This window comes from Uloborus diversus, chromosome 7 (genome assembly GCF_026930045.1).
Source record: "Uloborus diversus isolate 005 chromosome 7, Udiv.v.3.1, whole genome shotgun sequence".
Taxonomy (NCBI): Eukaryota; Metazoa; Arthropoda; class Arachnida; order Araneae; family Uloboridae; genus Uloborus; species Uloborus diversus.
In genome coordinates, this window is record NC_072737.1 from 20697241 (window position 1) to 20712542 (window position 15302).

Sequence of the window (15302 nt, forward strand, 5' to 3'; positions counted from 1 at the left end):
AAAACTGACCCTTATGTTAAAAATTTGACAATGGCTTTTGTCAAAAAAATAAATAAATAAATAAATAAATAAAAAATTTTCTTTTTCCATTTTTTTAAAATTCTTAGTATAAACCAAGATTATTATAATATTTTTAATAAAAATATTCAAAATCTAAGCATTTTTTATGAAAATTTCCAAAAAGGTAAATTTATTAGTTGCTAAGAAACAATTTTTTCCTATTAAACAACAGTTCAGTTTAAATGTCTTAAAAATTACAAAAAATGCAAAATCAAAAAATTTGATAAGTCTATAATATCAAAATACATTGAGATTGAAAGAAAAAAAACTAAGGGGCTGCTTTTTACCACAAAATAAGGAAGTATACCAAGTTTCATCAAATTCCGAGATGGTACGTGTTAAAATCCCATTTTTACGGTTGATTTGAGGTAGAACTACCCCATATTTTAAGTTATTTCAAATGAAAAAGAAGCTTAGATTTTTTTTACATTTGAGTTCAATGTTCAACACACTGTATATTTGAATTTTTGTCGTAATTGCTGACAATTCTGTTTTTAAGAATATGGAAGAGATTGTCTGTATGATGTTTCCTGCTTTTTTTTCAGAATGGGGGGGGGGGGCAGAATCCCTCAAAGTCCCCTAATGTTTTTCATTGGATAAGTTAGAACACATATTCATGATCATTTTTTAAAAAAATTATGATTTTTAAAGCTGACCCTCTTGTTGAAATTCAGAATTATGTCAGCACCTTTTTTTGACAAAAAAAAAATTTAAAATTTTCACTTTCCTAATTTTTTAAAAATTTCTCATGTAAACTAAAACTATTAAGATATTTTGTATCAACATGTTCAAAGTCTTTACATTGTGTGCAAAAATTTTCAAAAAGATTATAGCATTAGTTACCAAGAAACAATTTTTTTAATAAACAACATCTTCTCAGTTTGAGTGTCTCAAAAATGATAAAAAAAATGCAAAATCGCCAGATTTCAAAAGGCTATAAAATCAAAACGAATTGATATTGAAAGAAAAAAAACTAGGGGGTTGCTTGTAACCATAAAGGGATGAAGTATACCAAGTTTTATCAAATTCCGAGACGGTGGGTGTTAAAATCCCATTTTTGTGGTTGATTTGACGTGGAATGACCCTTAGTACAGCTCTGAAAAGCAAATTTTGTAAAGAAAATAAATAAAAAAGGATATCTCGACAAATTTAAGCATTTGAATTGGTATAAAAGAAGATTCAACTTTCTGGGCCCCTATGCAATTGTCCCTTTGCCCCACTCAGGCTCTCTTTATGATTAGCATGTTTGTTTAATTCTTTATGTGCACAATATAAATTCTTGTATTGTAAGAAAAAACCTAAAGCACTAAAAGTTAGCCTACCTTTCTGTTTTATTATAAAATGTGACATGAAACAGTAAGCATATTCGAAAGAAAGGAAAAATAAATTTCCAATATGACACAAAAAGGTAAAGAACATCGAAAAACTGCTTGGCAAATACAACAAAACAAATACCTCTCAAATCTAACTGACGATCCCGAACTGGATTAATGAACTGTGCGCTCATTTGTATCAATTCGGCAGTAAGTTTCACCATCTTGACACACTTTTACTTGCGATTTCCGATACAAAATTACAAAAATAGTCAATTAAACAATCCAAATTTCGACGCCGTTAACATGAAACAGCAACAGTATGGAATGGAGATAGAAAATCAAGGAGACGGAAAATTGCAGTACAGCATTTCACTTCATTTCTCTAAAATCGCAGGAAGAAAAAAAATCTTGAAGTATACAAGTGAAATACTACTGCACCATGAAATAAAGCTTGATTTTGAAACTTGACGAAGACAAATTTTTAATTTTTCAGGTAATATTAAAAGTAATTTGTGAAAGAAGAAGTACAATTTCTTGTTTTACTTCCAGAATCTGGCAATTGCACTACGGATTTGACATTGTTTACATTTTGGATTTTGGCAGAAATCGGGATCCGTGAAAGTCTCGATTTACATTTTTATACCTTCCAATCTTCTTTCCTTGGTTTGGTTTAAAAAACAAAAATTACGAAACAGAAAGCATTGTCTTGCTTATGTTTCTGTAGTCCAGTATTAATAATCTCGTAATGTAGGTTTTATTTTGCTTATTTTTATTATGAATTGCAGTATAGACCACAAAAAAAGACCTATATCATCCAGGCTCTCACTAAGACTTTCGGAAATTAAACAGAAGAGGCAAAACGTAGCTATCAATGAGTTATCTATGAAATCAAGCTGTGCTGATAATTGTGATTTGTTAATAGAATGCTCTCAGAAACCCATAGGTAATGCAACTTCTAAAGTTGATGAAAAGTTTTTCTTCCAGCCTTGTATTGTGTTAGCAAAAGCTTTGTTGGGGAAAATTTTGGTCAGAAAACTACCAACTGGTGAGATATTGAGAGGTAGAATTGTAGAAACTGAGAGTTATTTAGGCAATGATGATAAAGCAAGTCATTCATACCAAGGCAAAAGAACAAAAAGGAATGAAGCAATGTTCTTATCTCCTGGTACAGCGTATGTTTATTCGATATATGGTATGTATTACTGTTTTAATATTTCCAGTTTGGAAGAGGGATCCGCCGTTTTGATCCGAGCTCTTGAACCAATTGAAGGTTTGTCTAGCATGAGGGAGTTGAGATCAGTAAAACGAAATAATTCGGCTCTGAAAGACAAAGACTTGTGCAATGGTCCATCAAAGTTGTGCCAGGCATTGAGCATTGAAAAAGCTCTTCTGAACAAAACTGATCTGACTCAGTCAGACGATTTATGGATTGAAAGAGATTTGATCGCCCATGAGTTTAAAATCATCTGTTGCAAAAGGATAGGTATTGACTCATGTGGTGATGAGTGGGCGAATAAGCCGCTAAGATTTTATATTAGAGACTGCAAATATGTGAGTATAAGAAACAAAACGGCTGAAAATGAACAGCAATGTTAGTCGTTTTCTTTTTAATGTATCCCGTGCATTCTTAGATTTTTGTTCTTGTAAAGTGTAAGTATTAAATCTGTAAATAATTCATCTTTGATAATTTATTTCATTTCTATGTTTTATTTATAACAAATTATGAGATTGTTCTCACTTATTCTTCATTTGAGTTATATTCTTGTTACTGTTTTCAATAATAACATTGTGAGTAATTCCTTCCATCTCTTCCAGTGCTCTAGTAAAAACTTTTTGGTTAGAGGTGTACAGTATAACTTTGATTTAATAATGCCCCATTCATCAGTTTCCTCAATTGAATGCTACATTTCACTGGTCCGGATTTGACTGCATTGAATGACTAGGCTCCTTGATTTAGCAACAATTTTTTCTAGTATCTTTACAATTGTTAAATCAAGGTTATGCTGTACGTCATTTGGTTTGACAATACCTACAAGTATATGGCAAGCCTAGAGATTAAGAAATTCAAGTTGAGTATTTCCAACAGCATAATTTTTAGGTTTCAATAATAATAATTAAATTAAAATCTTCATTTTTTATTTAATTAAAATAATTAAATAAAAAATGCGCTAAATGAAGCACAGAACTGTAAAAGAAGAGTGTTGAAAAAAGAAATAAAAGTCTACTTTAAACTCAAACTTGGCTAAGTAAGTAAGCTGACCAACAATTCGTCAAACAGGACAATGACCTTAAAACAAATAGTGCATTCTGCCAAAAGGTTTTTCCTACAGCAGCTTGATCTCATCAAACAATTTCCCAAAATTCTGATATCTATTTCTTCAGAAAAGTGTTGTTAAACTTTTTAAGATAGCATTAATTTGTGTATCATCTTTTCATAAATGAAAAGATTTGCATATTTTTGTTAAACATTTTTTATGTAAAAATGTAAATTTATCAATTTTGTCATGAACTCATTTTTTCATAAGGTAGATGAATTTTTATGTTGGTAAATTTTAAAATTTATCAAAAATATATAGACAGTTCATAGATGGTCAGTTGAACTTTAGTGCGTACATACAAGGTCTGTCTTCTGTGTTAAAAGTCTCTACAATTATTCTAAGCATCTAAGCAATGTAATACTCAAAACCTTTTTTACATACAAAAACTAAGTAAATAACAGGAACCCCTGAAAATTATTGATTACAGTTGAATGTCAAGGATCCAATGGCCCCCAAGAAACATGCGATCACAAAATTGTTTTGTACACCAAGTTGGTTTCTAACTTTGGAATGAATCAATCTAAAGCTGGAGAAGATTCTCTCAATCAACACTGAAATAGATACTATTTTTTGAAAACCTTTCTACCATTACAAATTAACCCTTACAATTACAAACCCTTACAAATTAAGGTAGTTCAAAAAATTGAGTTTTTTAATTTTGGAATTGCGTTACCTCTCAAAAGTTGTAGTCCTCAATTGGGGAAAATAAAAAGAAATTCTGAGTTGACATCTTCAGTTCATGCATGAGGCTGAAAATTTTAAAAAATGTGCTAAAAATTGAATTTTTCAAAAAATAATTAAATTAGGTTTTTATATTTTTATAAGACAACAGCCATAAATTGTCAATATGTAGTGTAGTTTGAACCTAAAAAAATATTTTATAGCTTTTACATAAGATCTTTCGTTTGCGCATCTGCCTTAAATTGGGCTAAAATCCCCTGAAATTTGAAGTCCAATTTAAGGTGTAAGCTGAAACTAAAGATCTTATGTAAAAGCTTAGAAATACTTTTTAGGTTCAAACTACGCTATATACTGACAATTTATGGCTGTTGTAATATGAAAAAATATTTTTAAAAAAATCATTTTTTTCTGAAAATGTCAATGTTTAGCATATTTTTTCAAACTTTCAGCCTCATGAGTGAACTAAAGATGTCAACGTAGATTTTTTTTTTTAAATTTTTCCACAATTGAGGACACCAAACTACACCTTTTTAGAGGTAAGGCGATTCCGATATTTAAAAAAAATAGATTTTTTCGAACCACCCTATTACACATCCTGAACTGAGATGTAACTTTCAGGAACTTCCAAAACTATTAAAAGCTTTAATGAATTTTATTGTTATTTCAAGAAAATATTTGCTCATTTATTAAAAAAGAATATTTTATTAGTTTACAGAAAAAGTTAATCACTGAAAAAAACATTGTCATCAAAAATATTTAAGTAATTTACAATTAATCATGTTGCTCTTACCAACTTAGTTTTACTTTTAAGTCAAAAAAAAGGATACTTCATGAATCCTGACATGAAAGGATTTTTAGATTGATAAATTTATTTGTAACTACTGTAAATAAAACCTCATTATTTCAACACCCAAGGGACGAATAATGTTTGAGCACTTATGAAGAATGACTACTTTTGTGGAGTAGGAAATTAAGGAAGGAAAAAAAAAGGCCTTACAAATTATTTCATGAATAGCTGTAGAATTTAGTGAGAAAATAATAGCTTGTTAAATCAATGTTGTTTTTAAGTGCAAACTTAAAATTGAGAATAATGACTGTGTTTGACAGTTTTTGACACATCAGGACTCAGCTAGTTATTAAAAATACCAGTAGTTTTGCCATACATACATACATAGTTAAAAAAACTAATAAAGCAAAATTTTACTTTCCAATCCAACTGCATTTGAATTTAATAGCATTTCAAAAGCTGGAATCATTTGCACTGTTCCAAAGTTTTACTGGTTGGTGTGGGGAAAAATAGAAATATATGGATAACACGGTGTCTGCATCAGGACTCCCCCCCCCCATGACCTTGTGACCTTATTTATTTATTTCAATAATAATTAAAAAAAGATTAAACCGACTTTGGTTAAGCGGGGTTTCAGTTAAAACGGTTTTGGATTGATGAGATTCTACTGTACTAAGCTAAAAATATTTTAAAAGAATAAAAAGAAAAAATAAATTGTCTTTTTGTTAATAATTGCAAAATATGAATAATGATGTTTCAGTTTTATTGAAAGAATATTCAGAATAAGCATGGATGTTAACATCTTCTGTGTTCTTCTTAAAGCAAATTACTTGGGCTAGAAGACCTGTGTTTGCTTTCACGTTTCTCAAAGTTCAGTTGAGTTGGTTTCTCCCCAATGCCCTGTAAAATAAGGTTATAAGTTACACATGTAATCAGAAATACAGCTCAAGTTTCATGTGACCGAGTTTCAGAAAAAAAGTTTCAATGTATCTAATGTATCTTTATTGAAAAGTAAAGGAACAGTCATAGGGACTGGTGCAACAAAAAAAAAGTTGGGGGGGGGGGAGGCAGCCTTTTGAAGCTAACTTTTTCCAAAACAATGGAGAGTTGAATTTTAACGTCATTCTCAATTAAATGACTTTCTCTGCAGAGTTCGGGACACAACCTCAAAAATCGAGACCGATGGCACCTGTAGACTCCCTCCTTCCAATTCAAAGCTCCAATTTAATTTTTATGAAAAACAACACGAGAAAAGTTTAAACACACTCATTAAATCGATTCTTTTTTTTTTTTTTCCTAACACGTGAATCGATCAACACTATCCTTTTATCTTTTTTGATCGACCGTTAATTTTGAACTTAGAAAAGTGGAGGGATCAAGGTCCTTTACTTTCAAAAGAAAGTGGTAGTTGACCCTCTGCCCCCCACCCCCCATACGCGCCGCTCGTAGAAGCACTAGTTTTCATTTGCACTCTCAAGAATGTTTAAAGCGCTTATCACACGATCCAACATGAGACAAGTCCAAGCAACGCTGAAGTTCGAGCTATCCTCTATACCAGCCAACACTGGCAGAGCTCAGACTTGTTTCTAAACCATGACGTCATCGTTACTATTGTGGGTTGCCGTAAAAGTTTGGATCGTCTGCTCTCAAAACAAATACTTGGTTTGCTAAAATAAGTTTTTATCTCTTCATGCGGGCTTTTTTTTTACTTGTTTCATCGCCGATAGTTTTAGTAAATAATGTTTGAAAAAAAGGACTTTATTTTGATCCTTTTTTTTTTGTTCCGTATGCTAATTTTTTACTTCCTTCCTTTTTTCAATAAAAATCTTGTCATTGTTCACTTTTAAGTAAAAAAAAGGTGCTAAATTTTAACTGCATAAAAATTGTCTTTTTTGTCTTCATTTGTTTGGTTATTAATTTTTCCCTATGCAGATTCAAAATAATGCCTTATGAAAAATGGCTTTTATAATTTAGTTCCATGATTTTTTTTTTCATCTCGTTTGTGCGCAGAAATGCAGAAGAAATTTATTGAATTTAAAATTTTCCTAAAAAAGTGCTATTAATGTAGGTTTAATTAACTAAAGACTAACAGCTGAAGTAAATTAATTTTATATCAATTTTATAATAACAAAAAGGCTTTTTTTCCCACAGAATACATTTTGAAATCTGCTGCCCCCCTCCCCCCCACACACACATAACTTTTGAGTGAATAGTCAGATTTGAACAAACTTTCTGTTTGAAAAATTTCAGCGAGCACACCTCATTTCCAGATTTTCCTTTTTATTTGAAATATATTTTGTTCCATTTTTTACGCATCAAAGGAATGTAACATTAGCCTCTAAGGGAAAATTTAAGGCAAAGATAAATCCCTAACTTAAAGGTGAATTTGCTTCAAACAAACAGTTGGAAAAAGTTCTTGGTGATGAACATGTATATAGAAAAGGTATTTGTCAATTTAACTATTTTAAAAGTATTTTTTGAACAACTGAAAATTTTTTAACATTCAGAATGACAGAAAACATTATTTTTTATCACCTAAAAAAAATTAAGGGGGGGGGGGGATTTGTGCAGATTTTGAATACATTCTCAATTTTTGGTATCAAGGAATAGATAAAAAAGCTATCACTAAAATTGAAATGCCATATCTCGTAGACCTGAATATTGACACAAGAGATAAACATGACTGAACCAAAATGAAAGGAATATGAAATGCAAATGGTTTTACTAATGCTGCGGAATTGAAGAGAAATGCCTAGCTACCAATTCTGACCTCCTGTACCATACAATTAGTCGTAATCCGACTCCCCAGCTGTGGTAGAAATTCATTACTTCCATCTTTTTTTTTTTTTTACTTCATAAGTTAATTTATTATATTTTCCCTATTCAGATTAAAAATGTACATTATGAAAAATTGTTTGAATAATTTAGTTCTATGATTTTCTTTCTCCATGCATGTACAAAGAAATGCTAGAGAAAATTTTAGAGCCTCCAACTCCGACTCCTGCACCCCCAAAATTAGTCGTACTTCCACTCTGCAGCTTCAGCAGAAATTCCTTATTTTCATCCCTTTTGTCTTACTTTATTGAGTACCGGTACTGGCACGGCTTTGCCAGTAGTAGAAAAATAAAAGGTGGTTTGGTTTGCCTGTATATTTACAAATAATGGATGATGAATTTCTTGCCAATTTGCTGTGTTCATTTGCTCTCAAATGTTACGGTTCCATGTTATGATAAATTGGAAATTTATTTGTCCAGGTTATGATAATTTCCTTGGTAAAATATTCTTAGCATTGGAATAGTAAAAGAACAAAATCGAATTTTCGAAAAATTGTTTCGAGGTGCTCACCCCTATGCTACAAACTAATTCTGCGCCAAATTTCATAAAAATCAGCCGAGCGGTCTAGGCGCTATGCGCGTAACAGACGTACAGAGATCTAGAGACAGACGCAGACTTTCATCTTTATTATTAGTAAAAGATTATTTTTTCCCTATTCAGGTCAAAAATTTTACAAAATGAAAAAGTTTAAATTACTAATTCAATGATTTTCTTTCTCCATGCTTGTACACAGAATTTTTTGAAAACATTTTTGGTCCTCTGACTCCTGTATCCCAAAACTAATTGTACTCCGACACCAGTACGTAGTGTTTTCAACCCTAATATTAATATCTGTACCTCAGGTCAGAACAACGTAAGTCATATAATTGTAACTTTAGAGGCGAGAGAAAAACTTTTGTCTGCCGCATGCAAAAGACTGAACATGCGCTCAACACAGACACAAATGCCTACATACACACACACGAACTCCTACACACACAGCACTGCATACACAACACGCATACACATACATACACATATACACGCACCCACATACATGCGCCTACACAAACACACACGCGCATTCATACACACACACGCTCGTGATTGCGAAAAACATAATTTGAATTCAAGATGCCAAAAATACAAATTAATATATTTTTTTTTTAGAATTGCGTTCACATGGCTCGATGCGGAATGAATAGGATTTTACGTACAATATAATAATGAACGAATTGAAAATCGCAATTTTTGGACTTACATCAGTCTGGCTCTGAGGTACAGGTATTATGGAAGAGGTATGGAAAGTGTTCACATATGCAGGAAGATGTTATATTCACAAGTAACCCCATCTTATCTACCTTACAGCTGACTTTCAAAAGAAGTTGATTCAATTTAAAAAGTTATGTCATAAATTCACTTGCATGTTCATATAATGGTTTGCAACAGCTAAGTTTAGCTCCATAATTAGTTTAAAATATGTTTTTACAAAGAAAGGACATATTGGTAAAATTATATACAACACCCGCTAAAACAAAGATTAGTCACCAAGAGGTAGGACTGGTACTGTCATATTTTGAGAATTTTAAATATTTTTTGCTTGAGGTTATCTTAGTAAAACATGCCATGTACACATGTGACCCGTGTTCAAATGTGCCCCTTTTTCCCCTACATAGTCATAAAAAATGCAAATTAACATCTAAAATACATCATTAAGAGTTGTGGTAAAAATGTTTATTTTTTAAAAAAGAAATTAATAAACTCATAATTAAAAAATCAACTTTAAGAAATCTTACTGTGTTCAAAAAATTCAGGTAGAGTCTTAAAAAATGCAAATTATTATCTTAACTACTAAAGGCAAAACTTGATGAAGGAAACATGAAAAGTTATTACATCATCCCATTTAATTGAAAATTTTCCATCAAACCCCACTTCATACCGGATAATCCCCACATATATACCGGATAACCCCCATATCAATATCAGATTAACTACTGGATATCCTGCAAAAAATCTGTCAGATATCCCGTACGGTGTGGGCTGGCTGGATCAGATACCGTATTGTTAAAAAAAAATAGCCGGAAACCGAATAGTTCCCAAATAATTGGTGCAACATTGTTAACATATTTGCAAAGTAATGACATGAACAGCAAGTACACCAAATTGAATAAAATTTGTTTATTTTAAATATAAAAACTATAGCAAATGTTCCAATCATGCTTTACTCAGGTAAAGAACTATTCGTTAAAAAAATAGCATAAACTATAATAAAAGAACAGAATAAAAAAAATACTATGAAATCGTAATAAAAATTGGTAGAGGGAATACATTTCTAGGTTTTTCAAAGTAATGATGCTTGGGTTCAAACCTTCATTTCTTCTTGGTTAAATGCAATGAATTCTCTTCAAATGGGAAAAACTTGGTTTTTTTTTCTTGAATTAAAACATAGCCATCACCAACTGAACTATTACAATTGTAAATGCCTCAGTGACTTGTGGTTTTCTTCAATTACTTTGGCACCGGAACTCAAAGGATGAAAAGATTAACCAGCAAGTTAACCAATATGACAGATAATTTAATTTATTTAACCTGTCAATATCGACAAACCAGCTAGCGTTTAATGGTAAGATTTCACTAAAAGGTCTTTCTCATATCCTTCTTCATTCATTTGCACAGATGAATGGCTGAAAGGGATCCTTGTAACTGAGAAGCAAAAATTATGTACAGCTCTCTTACAAAATGATTCAGAAACTCACTTTTAAATCATGATAAAGCAATAACATAGATTAATTTTAATTTTTTTTAACATTAAAAGCAAGATAAAATGATAATTATTTGCAAGCAGGATTAATACTGATTTATTAGCACTGCAAAATGAAAAGTTGTTTTTGAATCTTATGAAATTAAGAATTTCTCACTATTCTAGAACACCTCTAAAACTATTTTACAAACATTTAATATAAAAATTATGTATCAAGCATCAGCCTACTTTTTATATGATACTGTTTTATGTAAACAGTTTTACATTTCGCACATACGCACTATGAGAAATAATACGGCAAATAATCAAATTAAGATTGTTATTTTTTCCAGTAATTTGACAAGGATTCAGTAAAATGTAAACAATCATTTGGCGTCGATATGTACCGGTACTGTCGCCAATGTACCTTTAACCAAAACTACGAATTAATATAAGAATTAGCCAAATTTACAGGCGAAATTTCAGCACGAACAACAATAAAACTAAAGGTATCACAGCATTTAAGATTTTTCTTTCACGCACTATATCAAGCAAATAAATAAACATCGAAAAGGATATCTTTACCGTATGTAAGGAGTATGCATGCTTTCGGCAATCGCTGATTAATCAATTCCTTGAAAATACTCCCTCATTAACCATATCCTATAAACCTTCATGCAGTACAAGGGACTTTTAACATCCCATAGACATTTTTTCTCGCTAATAAAGTCCATTATTTAATAAATTTCTTAGTCTTCTACTTCGGATTCAAGCAGTCAGCCATCTTGGATTTGCCCGTGCACTCAGATGCTTTCCTATTGGTTGAAAGACCAACTCTACCCAACTTTATTGCTCGGAAGCTATAATCTTGGACTAAACTCGCGTACGGGGGAACAATAGAAATGATGACGTCTATCTTGGCCGAAGCACCTGAGGTATATTGGACTAGTCCGGTATTGGATGGAATAGGGTGAAAAGTTGCATCGTGTGATAAGCGCTTAAGCATTGTAAAGATTAGAGTTGGGCACATTTTTGCCAATAGTGGTGGTGGAGGGGGGGGGGGCGGTAAAAACCATCCAGTCCAAAATGTATTTTTGCCAAGTTGATAAAAGTGGGTGTGTTTTTTATCCCCCAGGCTCCAGATGTATCGAGTTTAAATTTTAGTAATTTTAATTCCAGCCTAATGATTGTTTTTTGTTTTGTTTTTAAACTTGAATAATGCATCATTGAAACAGCATTTAAGTTTATACTGTCTCAGTAAAAGGCTTTATTAATGCTACGAATGCAGAAGGTAAGAAAGCAGAGTAAATAACAAAAAAAAAAAAAAAAAAAAAAAAAAAACTTCCTCTTCCTCACTTGTTTTAATTTAAAATAGAGTGTACAAGTCATACTTATTAAATAACAAATTCTTATCTTATTATTTACTAGTTGAACCCTGAACCCACACATCTGTGCTCCTGCTATGAAGTTTAAAAAGAAGCTCCTTTGAGCAAATGCAAATTTTTCTTCCCTCTGCGAAATAAACAGAAAGATTCTGTTTCACTAATTAAAAGGTGCACACATAATTTTACCTCAGCTCCAAGCATATTTCATGAAGTAATTTACAAAAAATCCTGATATAATGACGACAACTGTCCGTCAAACTCTTTCTTCCACAGAAAAAATCATCCAAATTAAACAGGTTTAAAATAATTCAAAGACATCGTAGCGAAGCGTTTAAAGTTAAATAATTTGTAACTATCCAATCCGAAAGAAATTGCTAATACAAAAAGCAAAGAAATAACAAAATCATTGAACTTAGATTTATCAACTTCAAAACAAGAGAAAAAATCACCTTAGTCTTGAGCACCTTGATCACCTTTTCCGCTGTGTTTTGAAGGTTTGGTGGTAGGTGTTTCTTTAGGAAGTGCTCAAGTGCACAAGACACCATAAGGACACAAAATATTTTCTTGGCATAATATCTATTAAAATGAAAACAACTATCTCAGAAGGGGCACTGGTTGAATGAATATTTATAATGTACCTACTGATGGGAGATAAAAATATATTGATTGAAAACTTTTTGGCGAGTCGAAAAATGGAATTTGTTTATTTTTACCTTTTTGTCTTGATTGACACCCCCCCCCCCCCCAATTTTCTTCTATTTATCTTTATTTTTCCTTTTTTCGAATATTTTTTGTTTCTGTTTATTTTATTTCATGGTTTTCCATTCTGCTTTTCCTTTCTTGCGGTTCACGGTTACTGACAATTTCTTTTCTTTTTGTTTAAGCTTCGGCTTACCTATTGGTTCCTGATCGGTTTATAACTTTATCATTGGTGTTTGGCTAATCCGCTGTTTTTATCTTTTAAGCTGCATGCTTATCTGCTCTTGGCTTTTGTCGGATGTCTTTTCATCCATAAGCTCATTATTTTTTTGCATTGAAAAAGGCGTTCCCTGTAACGCCGAAACACGTGTCTGCTGTAATTTACAAATTTGTGCTTCTACTTACGTTGTTTGTTCTGACTTTACTATTCAGCACAAAGGTATTTATTTATCCAGATCATGTGTTTGTCAGTTAGATTATAGATTTTCTACGCAGCTTAAAAGTAGTGATGTGCCGCATCGTTAAAAAAGTAGATCCGCGGATACGGATCCGGATCATTAGTGTCAAGATCCGCGGATACGGATACGGATCTCAAAATTTTTTTTGCCCAATTCAACTATCCAAGTTTAAAATTTATTACGGAAGGTATTTCCGTCATAATAATAACACTGTTTCTTCAAAAAATGTCATCTACGCCGAAAATATAATAAAGACTATGAAACTGACTCTTTAAAGAAATCTGCGTAAAAATTGAGGGAGAGTTGGAAGGAACGGGTCAGCGCTGCATTAATGCTTAAACAGAATGTGAAAAATTATTTCTAGCTTGCTCGGTAGATGTGGGATACAAGAGCAAGAGTGTAAAACTGCTACTGGATTGGCTAGCAATAATTTTTCGCATTTTATTTCAGCATAAATGCAGCGCTGATCCATTCCACCCAGATTGCTCTGACCGACATAATAACAGAGCCGGGAACATTTTTACAAACAGTAAATGGAGAATTTTGTCTCACTCTTTTGAAGGCTGCGGAGAAAAACCAAAATGAAGAATTAACAGAAACCTCGAATCAATAACAAATACTAACATTAAACTAAAAATTAAAAAAAAAAAAAAAAACATGTCTCAGAGGGCCGTTGGCATCTGAAATAATACCTTATAATTTAAATAGGGAATATAACCTAATTTAAAAGGAATTTAAGAGTCTTTTATTCAAATATTTAAGAATTTTTAGAATAGAAAAGATCCGTCAAAAAAGTAACGGATACGGATACAGATCTTTATTTTCCCTCGGATATCCGCGGATACGGATATGGATATCCGGAACATCAATACTTAAAAGTAACTTAATTTCCGATGCATAAAAAAAATTCTCTATATCTACTCAATATGCGTGTAACAAGATGTACAGGGAGGGTGCTTATAAAATCTTGCTCTGATAAAGAAAATGCATTAAAAACAACTTTTAGGTTTAAACATATTTCTCTTTGTTTTTAAATCTTTATCTCAAAAAGGTTTCTTTTTTCTTTCTTTTTTTTCACTATCTTAATTCTAGGGCATTTTTCATAGTTCTGAGAAGATTCAAATGATTTTAAATTTCGCGCAAGGCACTAGCGCAATCAAAACGTACCACTACGTGCAGGGCCTGTTTACTCAAAAGGCTTGGGAGCTTGAGCTTCCCCTCGAAATTTTCAGAGGGCTCAAAGCTGATTTAAAAAATGATAAAAAGTTTCAATTTCTGCTTTTAAATGAAGGTATATTCAATAATGTAAACATTATACAAGTTCGATAAAAAAAATTTTGGAATGGAGACATTCGACAAATGGGGACAAAATTTCATAAAATGTGGTCCACACCCTTCAAGCTATCTATAAATGTGGAATTTAGCCTTACGTGTTTACAATGTACATTATATCGATTCTGTGAGGCTATAAATCACATTCAACAACTAACCGTAGAATTGCAGTATAAAAGTTCCATGTTAGGTAGGGGGTGGGGGAGGGAGGACTTTAATCTGAACTCTGCGCGACCGCTTTTAGTAATACCATTTGTTTTTGTAATATTTGTTGTTTGTAGCATTTTAATTTTCTTACCCAAAAAATGAAAATAAGGAATCCAGACTTCCGAACGGTGGACAAAATTAATCGCTCAAACTAGTGAAAAGAAGTTTTTTTTTTTTTTTTTTTCTGACATAATAATTGACATCCACTCGGGGCTAAAATTGGCTGTAATGTTTAGTGAAAGTAGCGCATTGCTTCAGCTAAAAAATATTTAATTTCTCTGAATAGGAAAGATAACATTTTTGATAATATACAACGACTATTTACTTTATAGTTTGCCATAGTAAAGCATAATACCTCCTTACGAAAAAAAAAAAAAAATAAATATAAAACTTTTATAATACAACTAGCTTTTGGTAAAAAGTCTTACTTTGTGACAGGTGAAGGAACTAGCAGCAAAGCTGCACTAGTAAACAATATTTTTGATGCAATTGAACCCCTTTCGGT

The 15302-nt window shown here is 31.8% G+C and overlaps 2 protein-coding genes across 2 annotated transcripts in view; one reads left to right on the forward strand and one right to left on the reverse strand.

The window, feature by feature from the left end:
* LOC129225796 (U2 small nuclear ribonucleoprotein A'-like) overlaps positions 1-1693 on the reverse strand; it is a 46369-nt gene extending 44676 nt beyond the window's left edge. Inside the window, exon 1 of the mRNA XM_054860306.1 lies at positions 1516-1693. Within this exon, the coding sequence (XP_054716281.1) occupies positions 1516-1597 (82 nt within the window). The 5' untranslated portion in view covers positions 1598-1693. The remainder of the gene's footprint in view (positions 1-1515) is intronic.
* A 290-nt stretch (positions 1694-1983) lies between these two features.
* On the forward strand, positions 1984-2976 carry LOC129226477 (uncharacterized). Its single transcript, XM_054861088.1, has one exon. It carries the CDS (start codon positions 2151-2153, stop codon positions 2970-2972), a length of 822 nt encoding a protein of 273 aa, XP_054717063.1. The 5' UTR covers positions 1984-2150; the 3' UTR covers positions 2973-2976.
* Positions 2977-15302: the final 12326 nt, after the last annotated feature.

Excerpts from the sequence above, each read along its gene's own strand:
- LOC129226477 (XM_054861088.1), top strand. The coding sequence starts at position 2,151 with ATGAATTGCAGTATAGACCACAAAAAAAGACCTATATCATCCAGGCTC.